At 35.3% G+C, this 25071-nt stretch overlaps 2 protein-coding genes across 9 annotated transcripts in view; one reads left to right on the forward strand and one right to left on the reverse strand.

The window, feature by feature from the left end:
• Positions 1–420: 420 nt before the first annotated feature.
• On the reverse strand, positions 421–5709 carry LOC141481895 (uncharacterized). Its single transcript, XM_074174241.1, has 2 exons — positions 5037–5709; positions 421–4097 (listed from the first exon to the last, which is right to left on the reverse strand). The coding sequence occupies exons 1-2, from the start codon at positions 5707–5709 to the stop codon at positions 421–423; spliced, it is 4350 nt and encodes a 1449-aa protein (XP_074030342.1).
• A 5907-nt stretch (positions 5710–11616) lies between these two features.
• Positions 11617–25071, forward strand: part of LOC111501915 (phosphatidylinositol-3,5-bisphosphate 3-phosphatase MTMR4) — a 53823-nt gene continuing 40368 nt past the window's right edge. For 6 of the 8 annotated variants that reach the window (XR_012465217.1, XR_012465218.1, XM_074174130.1 and 3 more), the window contains exons 1-5: positions 11617–11774; positions 13068–13357; positions 21457–21655; positions 21845–22020; positions 24733–24964. Coding sequence is in view for 6 of the 8 variants with exons in the window: in XM_074174130.1 (XP_074030231.1) it covers positions 13074–13357; positions 21457–21655; positions 21845–22020; positions 24733–24964 (891 nt within the window). In the remaining 2 variants the exon portion in view is untranslated. Of the gene's footprint in view, positions 11775–13041; positions 13358–21456; positions 21656–21844; positions 22021–24732; positions 24965–25071 lie in introns of all 8 variants that reach the window. The other 2 variants (XM_074174132.1, XM_074174131.1) reach the window with 2 other exon arrangements.

Consider the following 25071-nt stretch of genomic DNA (forward strand, 5'->3'; position numbering starts at 1 on the left):
GACCGATGTTGTCGTGGAGCAGGATCGGACCTCTTCTGTTGACCAGTGCCGGATGCTGCTGACGCATTTTCGGTACATTTCGTTGATTTCCTCACAATGGAAGGTAAAAGTATGATAACCCGGTAGGAACAAATTCAACAGTGCCAAGTCATTTCAACGCTCATTAGAAATTGAGAATTCATCATTTTCATACCTTCTGTAAAATACTTAATCAAATTAAAAACGAATTCAAACAAATTTCGCCTTTAATGACTTTTCTTGACAGTTCTTATTTTTTCTCTCATCTGTCTAATTCTCAAACAACCTATGATATTTATCAAACAACTTATACATAGTGATGAACAATTAACTGATATAAAAAAATACAAATAAAATAAGTAACATTCTCCACCCCCAAGCAGACTTTGCAAGGTGAGTATATCAACTCTTGACTGGAAGAATACACACTTTGGTGACAGGTCTCACATATGTTCCATGCTTATTCTTAATTCGAACAACTCTGATGACTCCGTCTTTACCGGGAAACGTTTCTTCTATTTTTCCTATGATCCACTGATTCCTAGGTGCCTTCTCGTCCACAATCAAAACTATGTCGCCAATTCTAATAGGATTAGTTTTGTCATGCCATTTTCGTCTCTGAAGAAGTGTTGGTCTATATTCAATTACCCATCGTTTCCAGTACGTATCTGCCAATGCTTGTGCAATTCTCCATTGCTTTCTGCTAGAAAGCTCCACATTGCCGAATGATCTGACATCACCTGGTCGCAGTAGCAGAAAATGGTTCGGAGTGATAGCTTCTGGCTCGTTTGGATCGACTGATATGTGTGTCAAGGGCCTTGAATTAATAATATATTCAATTTCACTCATCAAGGTTACCAAAACCTCTTCTTTTGGATTGATGGACTTCAAACTGATCTTCAGAGCTGTTTTAATAGATCTTATCATCCTTTCCCAGATTCCACCCATGTGTGGAGCTCCGGGAGGGTTAAATTTCCAAATTATATTTTTAGATGCGACTTCTTCTGAAATCTTTTTCTGGTCTAAGGTTTGGAACCATTTCTTAAGTTCACGTTCTGCTCCGACAAAATTCGTCCCGTTATCTGTTATTATCTCCTTTGGTTGACCTCTTCTACACATAAAACGTCGGATAGCAAGTATAGCAGAACTTGTGTCCAAAGATGCCGCGAGTTCAATATGGATTGCACGGAGGGTGAGACAGGTAAAGAGTACGCCGTATCGTTTTTCTACTCTTCTTCCTATTGCAACAGTCATGGGACCAAAAAAGTCAATTCCAACGTATGAAAACGGGAAAGAAAATGCTCCTAACCGCTCGGGAGGCAACAAACCCATTTCTGGAGAAAGAGGTTTACAATTTCGATTTCTACATTCTTGGCAATTTCTGAAGATCTTCTTTACAGCTACTCGTATATTTATAATCCAATATTTGGAACGAAGATTGTTGACCACTGTCTCCAAACCTATGTGTTTAGATTCTTGATGATACTTATCTATGAGGAGCTCTGTGAATTTGTGCTTTGGATCCAACAGAATAGGGTTTCGCGATTCAAATGGTATATCCAACTCTTTCGTATCTGGAATCCTACCGCCCAGACGTAATATAAAATATTCGTCCAAGAAGGCAGATAATTTATATAAGCGACTAGACTTTGGTAGAAATAGCTTTCTTTTCAAAATGGAAATTTCTTCTCCAAACGTTTCTTCCTGACACTTTCTGATCCATAACTTCATGGAATCTTCGATTTCATCTGCACTCAAAATTAAGTCGGTCGGCCTAGACAGTTTTGTAATCTTGACCACTTTTTTGAAATGTAGAATCCAAGCAGTTGATCGAATGAGTCGATTAAATTTCGAGAATCTGCATATATTGGGGAAGTCCATCGGAAGAACTAGACTATCATTAACATCTAAGAGTAGTATCAGATTGTCTTCATTGGAGCAACGTGGTTCTTCCGGCCAATCAGTTTCAGGCAATTTTAGAAAATGTGGTCCAGAAAACCACTCACCTCCTGGCAACAAATCGATATCTTTCCTTTCTTTCGTCGCTCGATCTGCAACATTCAATTCAGATGGTAACCAATGCCATTGCGACAAATCAGAGTCTTCGTGAATTTCTCCAAGTCGACAAGCTACGAAAATCGGGAATCTTCTTGATTCAGACCTGATTTGATGGATAACAACCATTGAGTCAGTCCAGAAGTGAACTTTATCAATTTCATATTCCAGTTCCTTCCTTATAGATTTTGCCATTCTACATGCAAGCACTGCTCCTTGTAATTCCAATTTTGGGATGGTTTGTTGATTCATTGGAGCAACTTTGAATTTTGCTGCTAGAAATGAAATGTGGACTTCGTCATTTTCAACCATCCTCAAAAAGGCGACTGCTGCATATGCCTTATCACTTGCATCGGAAAATAAATGCAAATCAACTTTGTTGATTAACGTAGAATTAGGAAAGTAATATCTATTGATAGTGACAGGAGTATAATATTTCAATTGAGTCAACCATTTCAGCCAGGTGTAGAAAAGTTCTTCTGTTATAGCTTGATCCCAATCAATATGACTTCTCCATATATTCTGAATCAGAATTCTAGCATTTATCATGAGAGGAGCAAGAAAACCAAGCGGGTCAAATACTGACATAACCGTGCGCAGTACTTCCCTTTTTGTTGGTACTTTCTCTCCATGGCAGATTTCATCAGGGATTTTTTTCAGGTCCAATATAAATACAAAATCGTCAGTCGTAGGAGACCAGGATATGCCCAGAACTCTTTCTAACATTTTTGAGTCCAGTTTCACATCTACTTGAGAATTAGCACGGAAGTTCTCTGGAATCGACTGCATTACTTCATTTGAATTACTTATCCACTTCACCATATCAAAATTTGCCTCTTTATGAACAACAATAACATTTCGAATTCTATCGATAGCTTCATCTATCGTATGGCAAGAGTCCAAGTAATCGTCGACGTAATGTTGTTTCTCCATTGCACGGACAATTCCTGGATATTTATCTTCAAACGACGCTGCATTTTTGTTTTTTACAAACTGTGCTGCAGACGGGGACGATATTGCACCAAAAATCATCGCCTTCATTTCGTAAACATCTGGACTTTGGTTTCTCTCCATACCTCGCCATAAAAATAATTGTGCACATCTGTCTTCCTCGATAATTGAAACTCTATGAAACATATCTCTGATATCACCTCCAAAAGCAATTCTTCCTTGTCTGAATCGCCACAAGACAGATATCAAAGATGGAACGTAGTCAGGACCTTGGCAAAGGAAATCGTTAAGACTCACACCTTGAGATTTTGCCGCAGCGTCAAAAACCAGGCGAATCTTTCCAGGTTTGTTGATATTCGCAACCCCAAAGTGTGGAAGATACCAGTTGTTTTTATTATTCTGAACTTCAGATGGATGTAACTTCCTGGCGTATCCTTTTTGAAGATACTCAGTAATCTTTGCAGTATACTCTTCAGCAAATTTGGCATCCTTGTCCATTTTTCGTTCCATACAATACAGACGATTCAGGGCATTAGTTTTACTGGGCGGTAGAGTAAGGTCGTCACGTTTCCATAGGTGCCCTATTTCGTAATGATTACCGACTTTCTTCAGAGTCTTTTCCATGATCTCCACAGCCCTTTTATCTTCGATTGATTTGATAACATTGTCTGGTATTTTTACACCAAAAGCTTCAAGACGAAAAGTATCTTTCACCATTTCATGCAGTTTGTCATCATTCAAATGTCTGCAACAAAGAGTTACATGGGAAAGATAGGTTTCAGTTTCACTGGTAGGACCATGCACTGTCCATCCTAATTTACATTGAGACATAATGGGCTGATGCAGTTGTGGTTGGATGACATTTCTTGGTACTATGAGGCCACAATTATCCTGACCGATCAACAGCTCCGGTTTAGCATTTCTTATTGATGCCAATAGATCACGGTCTAAATGAGGATATTTTTCGTTCAAGTTATCAACATCTATTTCTTGAGATGGAAGTCGCAAATTCTGCACGGTTCTGACTTGTTTCAGCGCGAAGAATTTTTGTAGGTTTCTAGAAGCAGCGATATCTAAAGAAACCATTCGTGAATGATCTTCGTGGTGAGTTATTTCATTAGTCCATTGGAAACAGAGTGGAACAACCGGTCCTGGAAGTCGTAATCTGCGAGCTAAGTCTTCCTCAATCATGGTACAGGTTGATCCTTCGTCAAAGAGTGCGTAAGTCGGAATATCCCCAGCTGGTCCTCTAAGAATCACAGGTGCGATTCGTAGTAGTACAGTTTTTGTTTCATTTCCTGAAGATTTACTATGGAAACTAGCACATAAATTGGCTTGACTCACAAGATTGTTTGGGCTTTGCGATTCATTTTGTGGTTGTTGATTACTCACAATATTATTTAGGCTCTGCAGTTCATTTTGTGATTGTTCATTGCGTGAAATATGAAGTAGAGAATGATGTCTACCTCTACAACCATCCTTACCACACCTCGATTTCGAAAAACACTTAGTCGACATATGCCCAAATTTGAGGCAGAGGAAACATAATTTGAGGTTGAGAACATTCTTTCGTCTTTCATTCACTGATAATTCAGAGAATTTCGTACATTTTGATAATACGTGGTCAAGATTTTTACAAAAAATGCACTCACTAGTTTTATTCTCCAAAAAACTATCTCTTTTTGAAATCATGACAGTTTCCCTTCTGATAGAATTTTTAGATAGACTATTTCTTTGAAAAGGATTACTAAAAGCGGCCATCGAGTTGAGCTCTTCTTCAAACCATTCAGAAAAATCTTCTAATGATGTTTGTATTCCTTTCAAATCACGTTGATGCTTGAATTTTCCCCATGAAAACTTTTGCATAGTAGGAAGCTTTTCTATCAAATTTGTTAACAAATCTGGATTGTAGAGATACAGATGAGAATTGACGTTTTTCATTGTGGTTACCATGTTATTTACAACATTAGAAAAATAAATCCATGACTCCCACTTGTCTTCTTTAATGTTACCAGCTTTTTTCGCCTTTTCTATCAGCGACAAAATTATCCACTCCGGTCTACCAAAATTCATTTCTAGCATCTTGATAATTTTGGAGACGTTTCTCGGGGAAATGAGAAGAGCTTTGACAGTTTCTCTTGCTTTGCCCTTCAATGCCCGGTTCAAACGGATCAAATTGTCTTCATCAGATAACTCAAGCTGATCTGTAGATCTTCTAAACTCATTGATGAAAATAGGCCAATCAGACAAATCGCCAGAAAATTCCGTGAGATTCTTCAATTTTTGTTGTAAAAGAACTTTATTCGTGGCATTCGCATTTTGTGCATATTGTTTGACAATATCTAAAAGCACCTGGTTATTCTCTCCACCCCCAACAAAACTTGAAACATTGACATTAGGGGAAGATAAAATATCAAACGATTCTGGTTGATTGTGATCCTTGTGAATACACTGTCTTGACTCTGTTACCCAATTATCGATAACATTTGGATTTGCATAAAAATGTTCGGAATAGGTTGGAAATTCCTCTTTTTCGTTCACCGAACTATTGGTTTCACTTTTATCGGCAATTTTTCTTCGTATTTCAGCTTCTTTTCGTAAAAACTGACGTTCTAGCTCTAAGGCTTTTAGCTTTTCCTTAGATTCTTCTTCAGTAAGTTCCCTCTCTCTTCTTATCAGCTCCATTTCCATATGTAGTCGATTTATACTTGAATTGTGAGAAGGAACGGAATTTTCTTTCAAAATTTTCACAGAACCAACACTGTTTATCCCTGGTGGAGCAGAAAATGAGCTCTTGCGAAGTTCACTTGTAGGAAATTTCCCCTGGCGAGAATCTTTACTAGATGTGACTTTTCTTGCAGAATTTGTGTGGTTACTTGGAACTGGTTGAATTTTACCCGTAACCACACTTGAATCAAATACTACATTTGACATATCTATAAATCTCGAAGGTGGAACTCCTTTGTTGGGCCTCTCACTCCGTCGGACATTTTTGACGTGTGATGGTTCATTTGCTTCATTGTATTGTTCCATAGCGGTTCAATAATTACTCGAAGGACCAATGTAAAATACTTAATCAAATTAAAAACGAATTCAAACAAATTTCGCCTTTAATGACTTTTCTTGACAGTTCTTATTTTTTCTCTCATCTGTCTAATTCTCAAACAACCTATGATATTTATCAAACAACTTATACATAGTGATGAACAATTAACTGATATAAAAAAATACAAATAAAATAAGTAACACCTTCTAAAAGGATGAGTCTCAAATCTTCCGCTTGGAAATGAAGAGTTTTTAATTCATAATTGAACTCATTCCCTTCTTATGCGTGCTTTGAATGTTCTTCAAGTTTGTACCACACTATAAACTAATCATCTGACACCAAACTCCTGTCTTTATTATGTTTATTAGGCATGCTTAATTTTATTTCACTTCTGTCAATAATGTTATGTTCTACCGTAGTTACCAAGATCTATGTATAGTTCCTAATAAATATGTAGTACGTAACACTTTCATTCAATAACTCAATTCATAACTCAACATTTTTAACTTCAATTGCACTTGATAATTACGCAAGTCAACAAATAAGAAATAAAAATTGCGACTAATATTATAATGGCTATACATGAGAGTTTAAAGCATCCTGACTTCGACTTCAACATCAAAAATTTTCCATTACCTGAATATTTTGAGTTATAGTTATTTTTATTTTATACAAAAATGTTCACATATTATAAGGAAATATAAGATCAAAACAAGAAAAAAACAATATATTTTGAGGATAACAGACTTTATTCAGAATACACATGAAAAAACATTCAAATGAAGTATTTTGTGCATAACCTTTTTGCAAATGTTGACTTTCGTTTATATGTTCCACCGTTTTCCCTCATAAGGAATCAACAATAATCTCCCATCATTGCTGCATCCCAATTGCTTTGGTAACGGTGCTCCATTGTCAGTATGTCTTGGTGGAATCTTTCCCCCTGTTCGTCACTGACATCACCCAAATTTTCTGGGAAAAAATTCGAATGGGAGTGCAAGAAATGGATTTCGAGAGACATGCGACATCCCATTCTGCAGTAATTTTCAAGTAGTTCTTCTACAAGTGTTTCGTAATTTTCTACTTTCTTCTTCCCTGAAAACTCCGGAACAATTCTTTGGAAAGAACTCCACGCAGCTAATGCAAAATTACTCAATTTTTGATCAAACTGTTGATCACTTAGTGGTTTTCTAATTTTTGGTCCAACAAATACACTTTCCTTGAGCTTTGCATCACTTAATTTTGGAAAAACGTGTTTAAGATATTTAAACGCATCACCTTCTTGGTCTAATGCTTTCACAAAATTTTTCATTAACCCCAGTTAAATGTGTAATGGAGGTAACAAAACGTTTTTGGGACTAACAAGAGGTATATTCTTCACGCTAGCTTGACCTGGAATATATTTATCTCTCGGAGGCCATTCTTTCACTTGATACCTAATGGCTCTGTGTTGCCCTACTGTTCCAAAGGCAAAGAAAACAGCAAAACTCCGTAAATTTGCCCTGAAGACCTAGTAATAGTCCTATGACTTTTAGGTCACCACATATTTGCCACTTATACGTATTATAATTTAGAATAAGTGACATACTTTCGTGTGTTTCCTTCATGAACGGCTTTTAAACTTGTTTTAGACGAATCTACATATTTGCCACTTATACGTATCATAAATTATTGCATTTAGAATAAGTGACATATGTACTTTCGTGTGTTTCCTTTACGGCAACTGCTTGTGCAAGAGAAATAGAGTGTTTTTTATTACCATTATGGAGCAGAATGGCTTTTTAGACGAATCTATAAATAAATGCCATTCGTCCGGGTTATGTGCAAATCCTAATTTTTCCATCACACCATTTGGATTTAAATAAACACAACATTTTATCCTGCATAGTAAAAAGCGAGGAGAGCTCATGGTTACGGTTCCTAAATATTGTAACTTTGGTTTTATTGGCTAGTAAATTCCATTGTTGTAATCTAGACCCTAATAGTTCAGCATCCTCTTAGGACAAGTGGAGGTCCCGAACTAAGTCATTTAACTAAGGTTGTTCGATTAAATTGGGTGTTCTTCCTTCACTCTTGGGAAAATAAGGACCATCTTTTTCTGGCACATCATGGGAACCTGCCTGGTCATCATACATTTCCAAATCTTCCTCCCAATTTGCCGGGGATGTTGGGACTGGTAAACCTTCTTCATGAAGAACCGGCCTTCTTGCAGAAGGAATATCCGGATATACAATTTTGTGTTTGCTCTTGCTCTTGAAAACCAGACACGTTTGTCATGCAAAAGTAACAGTCGTTGTAATGATTTGTTGTTTCTCGCCAAATCATTGGAATTGCAAAAGGGATAGAAGAGCGCTTGCCATTCAGCCAGTTACTTAGATTTACTGCACAGGTTTGGCAACATACGTGAGGAGCCCAATCTCGATCTCGATCACCAACAATACATCCAAAATACTTACGGTAAGCTAATTTGGTCATTTGATTAATTGTCTCTTTCTGCGATTTAGGAGTAAACTGACCACATATATAGCAAAAACTATCTGTAGGATTAACGCATCAGCCACGTTTCTGTACTTTGGACATTTCTGTACTGTTGCGTACGTCGAGTTCAAATATGTGATACTGCGTTTACAGGAGTCAACTTATTTAATTTACAAAGATAACATTAATATAATACTCTTAATATTCGCGTGTTTGCACACCTCGCTTCTCTAATACTAACTCGCGTGTTTGCACACCTCGCGGTAATTAAACCAATATTGATGATCCGATTGTCAACCTGCTACTTTCATAGCGGTTCCGTATTTCTAGTATTTTCTGGAAACTTCGAGTATCGGAAGTTCGAGAAGCGACTTAACAGGTCTCATTTACAGCAGAAGCAGATTCAAATACTGGGCAGAGCCACTGTGTTGCCAGATTTTAAATAATTTCCCTAATTTAGGGAAAAAGCAAATTTGGAATGTCGTGTTCAATGAATTTTTGTGAAAAAAATCATAACTCAAAAATCTTACGTGTTAGGAAATTTTTACTATCATTTTCGAATTTAGGGACAAACATAACATAACACAACATAACAACAACATAAAGAGTACAAAACTCTTTATCGATCAGTATATATAAATATACCACGACACAGCAGGATAACTATTTATTGAGAATGGGGCTACAAAGCACAGGACATTAAAACGGACAAATTTTTTGAAACAACCTTTTATATTTTGGCTAACAGACTTTGTACTTTTCTAATAATATCATATTTTCATCTATCCAATTAATGGAACTTCATGGCCTCAATGAAATTATTTAGGAATTAAAAAAAACAAGAAATATATCTCGTGGTTTTCTCTTCAAATAAGTTGATGTCAAATTGGATTTAGCTTGAACGATTGCTGGTGTAAGCAATCAAAATGTACTACTGGACCGCGGAATTGGCCGCGATGGAATTGGCCGCGATGGAATTGGCCGCTGTGGTAGTGCGTCCGACTCATGATCGGAAGGTCGTGTGTTCGATTCCCGCCTCGACCAGATATTTTTCTCGAGAGAATTTATCTGGTTGAAGCTGGAATGATTCTGCTACCGTGTTAGGAATCACACGTTAAAAGGTAAGACCTCGTTAGTCCTCAGCTCGCACAAGTTTCTCAACTTCTGAGAGTTGTCGTTCGTATGGGGGCGGCAGCTGATTAACGGAAAAACAGATTTTTAACAGATTTAAACCTGGATATTGATGTTGGGGACGATACAAACATGAAACTTATCTTTGTGTTATCAATTCCTTTTGATAAGTACCTGGATACACAGGTATCCAGCCTAAATTATTTTACCTTTCATTTGTGGTAGAGATAAAAAGCCTTGTGATGTTGTGTACGTTTTATGTAAAAGACCTTCCACATGATCAATCGAACACAAATGCCGTTTACAGTTTTCCCAAACCAAAAAAAAAATCATGAAACACGTATTTTGGATTTCTAGTCAAATGCATCAATACTGGATGAGCTAGTATCCCACTAGGCAAATAAACAAAATATCTTTCTTTTCACAGCATTAACCTATATGTACATCAGTCGAATTCTTTCACAATTGCTCGTCAACTCCTCACTTCAAAAATCATTTGTATAGAAAAACTTTTTGAAAACCACTTCATATGAAATTCGGGTAATATACTGTTCAAACGAATGGGATTATTAAATCGACTAAGGGCCATAAAGCGCTTTTTAGATATACGATCCAATCAATCAATATACTTTATTATCTCATCGCCCCATTCAGGGCGATAAAGCGCCTTTTAGATATACGACCCATTCAGCAATGATCTCAAAGAGAAGTTGGTTGTCTATGAATTTGTGACAATTGAAACAAAATGAATCAGCGTTACCTCTTCGAAATACAGGGTGATTCTGCTACAATTAATGTAAAAGTTTGTTGTAAGTTTTTGATCCCGTAACATCATTTTGGATGACTGTCGGTCGACCACTTCGGGGCTCATTTTCGAAGCTAAAATCTCCGGAACTAAATTGCGCTAACCAACATCGAGCAGTGCGTTCGTTAACATTATAATGGCCAAATGCCTGCTTAATTTTTTTGTTCTGTTTCGTCAGCGCTTTGGTTCGATTTGAATATTTATGTTGGTACACTCGTGTCGAACATAATGTTCACAGTTTCAGATGTTCAGCATGTTCAGTTTGTATCACTTAATGTAAAGTAATGAATTTATTGGTTTGATTCAAAGCATGTAGGTAAATATAAGTTTGTTTTTGAAAATATTTTATACCATTAATTATTTGATTCTTTGTTTTTGGTAATGACTAGTCTGTTCATTTCTTATTGCATGGTCGTGTCCTTCAACATATTTTTCCAAACACCACCAAACTGTTTCTAACCTTTGTCGAGTTTTAACTTTTTGAAATTGGTATAGGCTGTTTTGAATTTTTTCCCTTCGAACCCACCGTCTTGGACGGTTCTCATTATTGTATTCAGAGTAATTTTATTCTTCGCATTCTTTTGTGTATTCATCAAGGGTAAGAGTTTTCGAGGTATTTTCAAGAAAAAGCTATGTTTTGCAAAACTGCAGGAAAAAATACTTCAAGCGCATTTTTTTTTCGAAACTAAACACTGAGCTGATCTAATTTCTGAAACATACAAGTACAAAAATGTATGGATCAACATTATTATTATGTCATATTTTGCTTAAGTTTGATGCTAAAGACGAAATAATTTTTTTCAGGCCCAAATATACATTCGATCAACGACGACTGCTATTAAAATTGCCAGATCGAAAAACCCGCAATACAAAACTCCATAAGATGATGGTTTGTTTAGATTCAATTCTTTGACCGCCGTCAAATATAACGTCAAAATGAAATATTGCATATTCCTTTCTCTGAGTAATAAATTACTATGAGATTTGTACTTTTTTGACAAAAAGTGATGGTCCGATACTTTTAAATTTCTCCGCTAGGTAGCTAAGTACGTGACAGTACAATGTCTATGTGTATGGTCTGCATTATTTTAAAGTCCTTGAGTGCGTCTATTGTCAAATTGTAAAATCCGAATTTTGACAACGTATCTGACATTTCTGTCATTTGTGTTGCCGATTGCTTGTGACGTGAGACGTGATTGTTTATTAATTATAAATATCTTTTGTGATAAAAATGGTGTTTTCATAAGATCCCAGATTATAAGTTCAAATACTATTGGTGAAGTTAATCAGGTAATTATTTACCTTAACTTTTAGCACCATACGGCAAGGTACATTTTTTTGAGGTCATCATACTTCACATTCAGGCAAAACTTTTTCTGAGCGATTCATTTAATTTAAAGGCAGATCAATGATTATGTGTCAATGTCAACATTGTTTAGAAGTTATTTATGATTATTACAATAATAATATTGCTACAAAATATATAAATCAAGACATCTGGCATCTTTGGAAAAGCAGGCTCTATGTCCTGTCACAAGGGCAGTTGGAAGTTGGAGACGCCCAAATATACAATTGAAGGTTATCTGAGTGGATGTAACCATGACCCATCAAACAACAAAAAACACAATTTTTCAAATAAAATGCTTTTTCATCTCATAACCTGAAGATGCATATTATGTACAAAACGTTTCTGAAGAATTTGAAGAGGGTGTTGTTGGAATGCCAAACATAACTTTATATTCACTAAATAACCAGTGTTTTCTCAAGTCATGTGTACACAGTTTTCCTTGTTAGACTGATTTAGTTGGACTGGCCATAAAGAAATATTACTACAAAGTAGCTTTACCCTCTACTATGTTGACTGCTTATTAATTGCTCCAAAAGTTTGCAAGTGTTGAAAAAATCAATAGTAGTATTTTAAAACTGAATTTCTTTTCTATGCAACAGTATCTATATAGAAATGTAACATCGTTAATAACATCTTTATGCTATTTTTTAAATCTCATGCATTTGTAATCTGAAATGTATTTTTAAACAATTGCACTATTACAATATATACATCATATTCAAAACTGAATCTTTATCTATTTTTCTGCTTAATTACTGATAGCTTTATATGCAGATGTCATACCTCCTAGCCATCATATCTTCAAGAAAGTGTTGGACGCCACATTTCAAATTGTTGGAGATAAATCCAGAAATCTTTCACAGTATATTTTAGTTTTAATTGCGGTTCTAGCAGGTATCAACTGCTAACAATCCCCCTTTCAAATAGATAACCCTGATCAAACAGGACAAAGTGTAAAGTGAAACGGTTTAGTTTCGTCACCAATGACAATCGACTTGAAAAGTTTTTTTTTTTTAATAGTGGTGAAGAAGTTGATAGTACTGATATATTGTTGCTGGAGATCAGGAAATTCTAAATCTATTGGTTTTTGGCACTTCAATAACAGCATATCTAAGGAATTCAGGAAGAAAGGCTAAAATAGGTCGATATTTTTCCATCTTTATACTTACTGTGATATCGAAACCCAATATTTTTCAGTATTGTTTTCAGCTAAAGTCAGGGAATCTCTTTTCCAGAAAAAAATGGATATTTCAGAGCAGCCAAATTCTATATGTCACATCCAGTCAATTCATATGTACCCCTTACAATCGACTAATCTTAAAGATCTTCCATTCAATTTTTTGAATGGGGAACACGTCTTGCACTCTGGAATATCTGTCGATGGACTCATTCTCATCACCAACTATCGCTTTTATCTGCAATCCAGAAATCAACCTTTTCATATTCCCATTGGGCTAATTGAGATTGCTGAGGTGAAAGAGCTTTTCAACCTGCATATAGGGTGTAAGGATGCTAGAACGTACAGGTAAGAATTAAAACAGAGTTTTTTTTGTGATAGTTTTTTTGGGATTTCTAAAATGACATATCTACATCTAAATTTCATGTACTATAATATGTACCCACTGGGGGGAAATACCAATCTTACAAAGCTAACTTGTTGAGAAAAATCTACTTTGGACATTTTGATTGTCCATTATTGAATAATGGATGCGAAATTTAAAAAAAGTGATAATTTATTCATTTTAATTTTACTGAAACAAATCCTCTTTTCAAAGATTTGTTCAGATGTATTTTTCTCACAAATGATGTAAGTTTCATTAAGGTTGCTAGTGTAAACTTTTTCCAATATTTTATCAAACCTCTAGTATATTTATTATATTAAGTGACGGTATTATATAAAATCGCATTATTCGTTTCTTGGCCAAATGATCTAACATTTAGGGGACTCTTAATGATTGAATTGATGTGAATGAAGTCAGCAGCCATTTTTTATTGCCCGTTTCATCTTGTAGCCAAAATATCAGTGAAGGCGAAAATAAATAAAAAAAAAAGTTTTTCATAAAATCCATATAAAATGTGAAATAACAGATTTTCAGCTTCAATAAAGATATTTGCATGTATATTTTTAAGCCTCTTTTTTTTATGCATACATATATAAATGAGTTGTTTTGTTTCAAGGTATGTATTTATCTAAACCAATGTTCCTCAGTTAAAAGAATCAAACATTTTTGGAATCTGCATAACTATGCATCTTTTTGAGTTGAATGATGAATGCGATTCGAAAAAAATTCTGACAGAATGTCCCTCTGTCACTAATATTTACTAATAATTTCATCACAATCCCTCCAAATCCGTTACCTTCAAGTCAATGCTCTCTCATGTAACGCTGATTAATAAAAAAAATGACCTCAGCGTGTTTGTGATGTGATTCTAACTTTTAATAAACTTTGGAACACTTTGTATAAATATAATATAAGAATTTGTGAAACAAATTAAATAAATAAAGTTAAATAAATAACAGAGAATGTTGATAGCAAAAATCCTCAGTAGGCTTGTACTTTGATCTCTTAAAGGCCTTTAACATGTTTAACCACAAAAAGCTCCTAAATAAGCTGGAAAAGTATGGTGTATGGGTTAGGAACTGATTGGGTCATACCCATCAAATCGATCAATAAATTGTTAAATAAATATATAAATGTACAAATATACAGTGCCTTCATTTCAAAACTTCATTTCCCACCCCTAGTTTAGCAGGGAGAATTTACCATAGGCAAAAAACACGTCAATTTAGATATCGAGGGGGAAGTTTAAAACCAGTGCCAGTGGTATTTTAGGTTGAACTCCCTTACCCCTAGCTACCCCCACTTAATAATTTTAAATTGCATCCTCTATCTTGTAACACATCATTTTAAAAATCTTAAAAATCCTCACTCATCCCCGTTTAGAAAACTGAAATTGGTTGATCCGTTATTGTAAAATAGGGCAAAAAGAAAATTAGTCAAAAAATAAAATAATAGCTATTGCAATCAAATAAATACACCTTACTTTATTAGGTGTTCAAAATTTTCACCATTGGTAGCTAAGCAAAAGTACAATCTATTCAATCTATTCAATAACGAAACATTTACAAAAGTCCTGTCGGACTGTTGTAAATGTTTCGTTATTAATTTGTCTGCAAGTAATCCTGTGTCTTAGATCCTGAATGTTCTGCGGGGGAGTTTTGTATACCATTGTTTTCAAATAACCCCAGAGAAAGAAATCCAATGGCGTTAAATCCGGAGATCTCGCCGGCAATTCCAGAGCGCCTCTACTGCCAATCCATTTGTCAGGATACCGTTGATCAAGCCACTGTCGGACATGCAATGCGTAGTGTGGCGGCGCGCCGTCCTGTTGAAAATTTTGTTCATCCAAGAGCGGGTTGTCTTCTTCATTAACTTGACGTTCTATGGAATGTGTTATGAGTGGATCGATTACATTTTCCAATAAATTTAAATACAATTGACCAGTTAAATTTTCTTCAATAAAAATAGGGAATTATTTCGTTTCCCAGAATTCCAGCCCAGACGTTTATTTTTTGTGGATGTTGCGAAACACTCGAAACAAGTGTGGATTTTCATTTTCCCAGTATCTACAGTTATGCTTATTTACAAGGCCATTAAGAAAAAAAGTTGATTCATCACTGAAGCAAATATTTTTTATTAAATTCGGGTCATTTTGAATTCTCGCAGTCATCATTTCACAAAATACTCATTTTATAAGGAAAGAACTTGTTTAGATTTAAAACTTTGTGTATAGAACCAACTGAAATATTTACTAACTTTGCGATTTTCCAAATTGAAGTAGTAAGATCAACGGCGAATTGGCCTAAAATCTCAATCTATGCGGCTTCCGTAAGAACTCTCGGCTGCTTTACTGCTTTGTTGTACACAGAACCGGTCTCTTCAAATTTTTGAACAAGGTCTAGAACATATCGGTGACTCACATTTTGGCCTGCATGTCTTTCATTAAAAACCCGTGCTGTCCTACGAGCACACCTATTTTCAGCACCAGAAATAAAAATAATTTCAGTTCATTCTTGTAAAGTGTACACCATTACGATTTGTATTACTGCTAGTGCAACTGACACCACTTGACAAACAGTTTGAAATCAGGAATAACTAATTCTGATAAATGTTTTCAACATTTAATTGTAACTGACACCAAGAAGCAACTGTGTGCCCTTATCTCACTTTCAGCTAAAGCAAAAAACTCTGTGTAAAAAAGAGACATAAACATACCGTTATTGAGTCAGTGGTAGCGGTTCCATACATTTTTGCATTTTGTTATAATTCATTTTCTTTTTGCCCTATTTTACAAGAACGGATCAACCAATTTCACTTTTGTAAACGGGGTTGAGTGAGGATTTTTAAGATTTTTGAAATGATGTGTTACAAGATAAGGGGTGCCATTTAAAATTATTAAGTGGGGGTAGCTAGGGGTAAGGAGGTTAAACCTAAAATACCACAGGCACTGATTTTAAATTTCCTTCTCGATATCTAAATTGACGTTTTTTTTGCCTAAGGCAAATTCTCCCTGCTAAAAGAATAACTAGGGGTAGAAAATTTTGAAATGAAGGCACTGTACACAAATGAGCACATACACAAACAGTATGTTTGTTAAAATGTAATCTTGTACATGGCTAAAACTATGATTGAGTAATTTTTGTATAAATGTAAAAATAAAAAACACTACAAACAGAACCCTAAGCTGGCAACTCCATATAAACTTATTAAATAACAGATTAATCCCTATTTGTGGTGTGATACGATACTTGAGGGGCCCTGTTTGTAGCCTAAGAACATATCTAGATCGAAGAAACTCTTGTAAAGAGTTCTTTTGTAAACTGGACGTTTTGACAGTGTCTTTGTTGTACTTCTTGAGTCTTGTCTGCTTTGTAAAAAAATTTTCTAACCTGTTTCCCAGAAATAGTGGTCAATATTCAAATAATATGGTAGCCAGGCGGTTCGACTCGAATCGACCGCTGTGTTGGTCGGTGGTTCAAGCCCCAGGCTGAACCACCGACAACCCGTGTTAGGAATCACACGTTAAAAGGTGAGACCTGGTTAGTCCTTAGCTCGCATAAGTTTCAACTTCAGAGGGTTGTCATTCGTAGGGGTGCGATAGCTGGTTAACGGAAAAAACATATTTCAAACAAAAACATTTAAACATTGTAATGAACTGGCTATTTCCAGCTATAACTCTACATATTATGAGAAAGGAGCTCACTATCAGGCAATAAAATCATATAGTTCTCTACCATAGGAACTCAAAAATATCACAGTGTTCAAGAAGTTCAGAAGTTCAGTCATTTCTTACTCGAGTCATAAATGCTACTATTCGTTCAACTGCTGGCTAAGTTGAAATTTGTCACATACATTTTCAATAAAAATAGATATGGAAATGCTGTTTATCATGAGTATTTTTGAAAAAAAAAAGACTGAATATAATTTTCAACTGTAACTTGTCGATGACGAAACGTCAATGTATTTTAATTTGAAAATTTAACCATTGGTAAAATCAGTACTTTTTTAGGGTAAATGAGAATTAACTTCTCGAAAGTTCGACTTTTGCTATATCCACTGTTTATCGTATTGCAATAAAAATTAATTATTATTATTATTAAATTTTCAAGTTAATAATCAGTACAGATATTGTATGATACTTCTATGGCCGGTAGAGAAACATTTCGTACCAAGAAAGGATACAATAATTCCCCAGAATCGTAAGTAAATATGGCCATCTACCATCTCTTGAAGATGAATAATATGCAATCTGAGTTGTTTGAGAAGAAGAAATTTCTCTATTTCAACGCCAGTTTCCCCTGCTCTATTATGTGAAAAATCACGATTTCAATTGATCATTTATTACAATATTATTTACGAGATTTCAGACCATAAAAACAAATAATCCAAAAGAAAGTCATAGTATATGCTTCATTTCTGTTCATGCAGTAGTGGAGTTTATTTTCAAATTCATATTTCATTTGCAAAGGATGATATGATACATTTATTTGATTTTGCAGCCATCTATGAATGGATACATTGTAATTCGTATGGTATTTCTGATCAAATATAGAATTCAGTTCATATGTTATCCATTTTTTTAAGTGATTATTTTTTAAATGTATATAGATACTTTATTGTTCCATTTCGAATAAATTAGTTGGTAACTTTTCTTACAGTTTGAAGGTCATACAAGTTCATTGTTTTCTTTACTGAGGAAGAAGCAGTGGAGAAAGTTTTAGATTAGTAATGAAATAGAGAGGAATGCATTAATTATTCTGCTGCATGTAGGTGATACCCCGGTTATTATGCCATGTGGATATTAAAGAACACTCACTAGATATAATGTTTCGTACACAGGAAAAAAAATCAGCTTTTCTTCCGACTATTTTTCTCAATGTGTTTTGATTTACTCATAGAAAAAGATAATACTTTGTCAACCCTGCATTGTAACAATTCCAGACTATTAGATTTCTGCTGCTATTAAAATTGCAGCCTGATAAATTTTTCACTAGACCCTTATTTTTCAATTGAAAGCAGGTTTTCCACATTTAAATAAAAACCCATGTTATAAAAAAACTTGAATATCTCTCAAAAGAAATCTTAGCTACTAGTTCACTTCTAAAAAAAGGTTTTGAACCTAATTTCATAGAATTCACGGTTTTCAATATTTAATATAGATTCATATATATGTTGAAAAAAAATCTGTTTTTCTTTGAGCAAGATAACCCCCTTACGAAAAACAATCCCCCGGAAGTTATGCGAGATAAAGATTAACGAGAAAATACCTTCTAAGGTACAATTCCTACAAATATAAAAATTGAAATAATAAAGTTATGATAAATTATCGATAAAACTTTTTATGTTTATCATAAAATTTTCTCCAAAAAAGTACTTCCCTTTATTTTTGTAAATTCGTCTCTAAATGCATAATATTGATATATAGTGTAGTTGGCCGCAGTGGTAGTACGCCCGACTCACGATCAGAAGGTCGTGGGTTCGATTCCCGCCTCGACCGGATATTTTTCTCGAGAGAATTTATCTGGTTGAAGCTGGGATGATTCTGCAACCGTGTTAGGAATCACACGTTAAAAGGTAAGACCTCGTTAGTCCTTAGCTCGCACAAGTTTCTCAACTTTTGAGAGTTGTCGTTCGTATGGGGGCGACAGATGATTAATGGAAAAACAGATTTTCAACAGATTTTTTAAACAGATAGACCTTTTCGAAAAGCATTTGATAATAAACAAAGGTAATAAATTTGTTTCTGAAACTTCAACATCAAATAAAACTTCAAAACATCAAATAAAAAAAATCTTCTCTTGGACTTGCTTGAACTTTTCAGGTGTTGTCTGCTATGAAACGAAGGTTATGTAGGAAATTCAGGTGACTGCAGTTTGATCAATAAATAGTCAAAATTCAATTCACTTTAATTACTATGGATACAGTAGTCTATTAATCATCATTGTTTCCGTCAATTTTGATAAAGAAAGCTACGTCACAAAGATAGCAGATGAATGTTCAAACCTCATCAAGCATAATGTTTATGATCAAAGTCCATAGTTGGTTACATTCTTCATGATATTGAGACGAAATCTTTTTACTAGATTATTGTTATTTTTTACATTTGTTACCATATTTTGTGCCATAATATACAGGGTGTTACAAAAAAAGTAGGTCATAAATTGAACCGTGTATTCGCCAGTCAAAATAACTCGATTGGATGGATATAACTTACCTTTATGCAAATGTGCACAAAAAAAGTTATAGTCCTTGGAAAGTACAAAATGAAAATCGATTATTTTTTCCAATATTTCATAAACTGTTTAACATTTTGTGATGAAAATAGATCAATGGCTTTCTTACAGTGAGATCATATTTTTCATATAAAACCAGAAAGTCTGTTCAGCCCACAAAAATTTTAAGGGGGTATTGAACCTCTTAAATCCCCCAAACTTTTCTATGTGTTACAATTGAATTATTATTGTGACACCATTAGTTCAATACGAAATTTTAGTAAACATTTTAAATAACCTCCCGATCCCGCTCTGAAAACACTAGTGATGGCTATAAATAAATCCTTTTCCCTTGTAAATTTCCCTCCAGCTCTTATAATTCCTATTTTCAAAGGCGGTAATTCAGAAGATCCAAATAACTTTAGACCTATCTCCATGCTCTCAAGGATATCATATGGGGCATTCCACAAGGATCAGTACTGGGCCCGATTCTTTTCCTTATATATGTAAACGACCTTGTTACTCTCCCAATTCAAGGAATTTTTACGATCTCTGCGGATTACAGCACACTCCTTTGGCATGGAAAAAATACTTCTGATTAATATGAAAGAAAATATATCTAGTGATTTAGAAGTTGTGAAAAAATGGTGTGACGCAAACTACTTGTGCTTTAATATTAAAAAAACAAACCTACTCACCTTCAGCTGTAATATTAACAATTTATACTTGAATGGACTACATAACAAATAACATATTACAAATTAAAATTTGATCAACATATTTCAGCTTTGAATAAAAAATTGGCATCAGGATATTATGCACTTCGAATAGTTTCAAATGAACTGAGTTCATCCACAATGAAAATAGTATATCATTCCCTGATTGAGTCCCACCTTAGATATGGTGTTGATTTCTAGAGATTTTGCAGTCAACAACTTTTTTATTCGGTGTTTGTTTTGCGGTTAGATACTTATGCAAACTGTTACTTGTATTTTCATACTGGAAACTTTGTCTGATTTACAAAAAATGTAATATGGTTGGAACTCCGGAACATATAAATTACATAACCCGGCAAGTAACAGAAAATAAAATACAACTTCCTGTTCCAAAACCAAGTCAAAGTATTTAATTTATGAAAGTAAAAATATAGCTTACGAAATTAGGAAGGAAAAGATGCCCTTGCAACAAAAGCTTACTACAATCTTGATGAATAATTTAAAGGGTGCAAATTATTCACAGAATACTTGGAAGAGGTAAAAATATAGCTCCAGCGCATTTGTATAACGAAATTGTGCAATATCTTTTCATTTTGTACTATGGACGTTGGATTGAAAGAGGCCAACCGGTAGTCCAGATCTTAACCCTATTGACTTTTGCTTCTGGAATTTTATGAAAGAGAACATGTATTCTGTTGAAATAATCGGCGAACAACAACTGTGGCATCGAATTATTGGAAGTGCAAATCTATTCTATCAAAAGCCTATGATCCTCCATAAAATTCGGTTTTCCTCTTTAAACGGTGCCGAGTGTGGAGGCCATTTTTAACATTTATTTTAATAAATACCACATATTTGAAATTTTTTTGTAACTGCAAATAACATGAATGCTCAGTTATTATAACTTACTTTCTGTTACCAAAAATAAAAAGTGGCTTTTCGAAAAAGCGCTACAAAATGAAAAATAATGTGATCAACAAATGGTGTTACAAATGACAGTATGTAATTGTTAAAGCAAATGTTTGTTAAAAAATATTTTTTCTTAGTTTGAAAAAACTTGTGATAAGGCAATATACGTTTGGTCTCTGAATTTTCCAATTCTGTTAGGAAAAATGCTTGATTTTTTTTTTGCAGATGTACTTTTGAAAATAACGAAAAGTGTCAAGTCTGGTATGAGCGAATATTGAAAGCAGCTCAGGCACCTAAACAAGTGGAACAGTTGTTTGCTTTTTATCATTGTATCTGGTCGAAAGAAAAATCCCCAGAAGAGGTAGTGATGCGACTAGAGAACCAAAGACGATACACTTTTGATCGGATTTTGTTTGAAAATGAGGTAGAATTTTATATTTATATTGTTTTTAAACTTTTTGAAATTGAAAAAGTTTAAGTGATCAAGTGATATCTGAAAATTGTTTTTTCAAACCAGTTTTACTTTCCATAACAAAATTGAACTTTACGAACCAAAGAATTTCATTTAAAAAAAATTACAGCTTTAAAAAAAATGAATCAATCTGATTTTCAGATGTCAAGACTCCAGTTCTTAGGTCATTCTTGGAGAATCTCAAAAGTAAATGAGAACTACACATTTTGTCCTACGTACCCTCCATATCTGCTTGTACCGTCTTGTATCAATGACGACATGCTGGAAAGTGTTGCCAAGTTTCGTAGCTCCAGAAGAATACCAGCTGTAGTTTGGAGGTAATAAATATACCATTAAATATTCATCGATTTAAAATATTGCTGACCCTTCGCATTATTTATTGAGTAAATCATTTAATTTATACTACCTGGCCTGAATAGTCTCTGGCCTAACACATAGATGGCGTTAGTCTTATTGCATTCACCGCTTTTTCAGTTAGTACCAACCTTCAAAAGAAAGCTGTTGAAATTTTATGATATTTTACTCATAAGTTCGTGATTTATTATGCTAAAAGTGGCACTACTTTTGCTATTTTCAAAACAATGGATCAAAAATAATTTCGTGTTTTAATTTTACACTGCTTCTTGATGGGAAAAAATACCGTTCAAGCGAAGCAATGGCTTGAAAAGTGTTATAAGGACTCCACACCATCAGAAACAACAATCAAACATTGGTTTGCTGATTTCAAACGAGGTCGTGGAGAAACTGATGCTAAAGAACGCAGTGGACGTCCAAATGAGGCAGTAACACCAGAAAACAATAAAAAAAATCCACAAAATCATTTTGAATGATGAAAAAGTGAAGTCGCGTGAGTTAGCTGACATTGTGAAGATATCAAAAGAACGTTTTGGGTTTATATTGCATGAGCATTTAACTATAAGAAAGCTTTGTTCAAAGTGGGTGCCGCACGAGCTTACTGTTGACAAAAAACAAGAACGTCTTGATGATATTGTACAGTGTTTAGTCATGTTTAAACATAGCAAACTGGAATTTTTGCGTCAATATGTGACAATGGATGAAACATGGATCCATCACTTCATTACGGAATCAAAACGATCGTCATCTGAGTGGAGAGCAACTGCTGAACCTAACAATCGGCTGGAAAGGTTATGGCACCGGTATTTTGAGAAGTGTGTGATGTAATATTCATCAACTATCTTGAGGATGGAAATACCCTCAACAGTGAATATTATATAGCGTTATTGGAGCGAATTGGAACCGAAATTGCAAATAAACGAAGAAAAAAAAATAAAAATTGTTTCATCAAGACAATGCACATAATAATAATAATACCGTAAGGCATTTGATACAATATCGCATGAACTTGCATTTGCTCAGATGCCTTGCTGTATCCGATAAAATAGTAAGGTGCATTGAACAACTGATACCACTCTGGCGAACTCGCTTCACCATAACATCTGGTCGAGCCAGAGTCCAAACAGGGTGGGTCACTTTCAGAAGGGTTGTATTTCAGGGTGATTCCCTCAGTTCCCTTCTCTTCTGCATCTCACTATTCCCATTATCCATTGCGCTCAGAAATACTCGAGGGTATAACTGTGGCACCCCCGGAAACCGGAGGCACAAGGTCATCCATTTGTTTTATATGGATGATCTTAAACTTTATGCCTCTGGAGAGAAGGATCTCCATCAGTCTTCGAGGGTGGTGAAAGAGAACACGCATGATATTGGTATGAAATTAGGGATAGACAAATGTGCAATGGTCCATTTCAAAAGAGGACGATGCGGGGACTACGGAGAGGATGTGCAGCTCGTAGATGAAAGCATCCTACACCATCTGGATGCCGCAGAGACGTATACTTACTTCGGGGTGGAACAACGCCACTCACAAGAGGTAACAGCAGTGAAAAACTCTCTCCGCGGCAAGTATCAGCACAAACTTCGACAGATCTGGTCATCCGAACTGTCGGGGAAGAACAAAGTTGGTGCAACAAATATGCTTGCCGTTCCAATCTTACTCTACTCGTTTGGAATAGTGAAGTGGACTCGGGAGGAGCTGTATCAACTAGACTTAAAAACCCAAAAAATGATGCATCTCTATAGGAGTTTGCATCCCAAATCGTCCGTTCGTCCGAATTTATTGGAACTATTCGTTCCCCACCCTCAGGTTCATACAAGCTAATAAGCCTGATGTAGTCCTTCTCGAACACCAGACCAAAACGATATTTGTCGTGGAGTTTTCAGCTCCTGGCGAGACAAATATCGTCATAAAAGAGGAGGAAAAACGGATAAAATATCGAGATTTTCTCTTCGAACTTCGCAGACTCTATCCAAATCACTCTGTCAAGATGGTTGTTCTGATTATTGGAGTCCTTGGTGGAACGAAGCCTTCTCTACTCTCGATTCTTAAAAATCATACCGGCTTGCCGCACTAAGGGAGAAATGTTAGCCGCACAGCCGCTTGCTCAGAGCACATTTTCGGACCTAATTATCACTTACCCCATGGTGTGGGGAGTGATCATTGGTTGATAATGCTGGCGCGCCCTCCCGAATGTATCGGGGCTTCAGGGATAGGGCCTGACCAGCGCACACTACGATGGAACAACATAATAATAATCCCACATCCACTGTATTCTCCAGATTTGGCTTCTAGCGACCACTGGATGTTTGTAGACCTCAAAAAAATGTTCACCAGTAAGAAATTTCACTCGAATGAGGAGACTATTGCTGAAACTGAGGCTTATTTTGGGGCAAAAAATAAATCGTTCTACAAAAGTGGTATTGAAATGTTAGAGGCGGCACTGAAATGATTGTGTGGCTGTTGTTGGAGATTACGTTGATGAATAAAGCCAATTTCGAACAAAAAAAAAAAACGCGTTTTCTTTCTTACGCCCATGATTTTTCAGCCCATGTGGTAGCAGTCTTCCTGTACAACATTGAGTGTGTCTTTTTTTCGTTGCAACCCAAATAAATTTATACATGAATATTTTAGGAACCATCAAATTTGATATGTATCGCTTCCTTATTTTTAGGCATTCAGGTAATGGTGCAGTTATTGTTCGTTCCAGTCAACCTGAAGTAGGTTGGTTGGGTTGGAGATCGGATGAAGATGAAGATCTCATCAAGGCTATATCGGATGCCTGCAACTTTGATCAATCTGTGAAAACTTTAGATAAAGAATCAAATTTATCTCATTCTCCTGGGTCATATCAGTCAGACGAATCATTGCAGATTACCACAAATATTCCTGTCCAGGACAAAAAGGTACAGCAACAGTTCCAAAGTATAGCACTAGTTCCAAAGTGTAGTACTAGTTCCAAAGTATAGCACAAGTTCCTAGTTATAGTGGGCGGCAGAAGTATTTTTTAGTT

Source organism: Leptinotarsa decemlineata, unplaced genomic scaffold (genome assembly GCF_025532065.1).
Source record: "Leptinotarsa decemlineata unplaced genomic scaffold, Ldec_3_MD MMD2_tig00000505_RagTag_RagTag, whole genome shotgun sequence".
Classification (NCBI taxonomy): Eukaryota; Metazoa; Arthropoda; class Insecta; order Coleoptera; family Chrysomelidae; genus Leptinotarsa; species Leptinotarsa decemlineata.

What these genes read in the sequence shown, in the direction of transcription:
- LOC141481895 (XM_074174241.1), bottom strand. Translation starts at nt 5,709, where the DNA reads ATGGAGCTGATAAGAAGAGAGAGGGAACTTACTGAAGAAGAATCTAAG. An exon ending in AGAAAAGGCGAAAAAAGCTG is followed by an intron (nt 4,098 to 5,036) that starts GTAACATTAAAG and finishes TGGTTTCTTTAG; the next exon opens with ATATCGCTGCTTCTAGAAAC.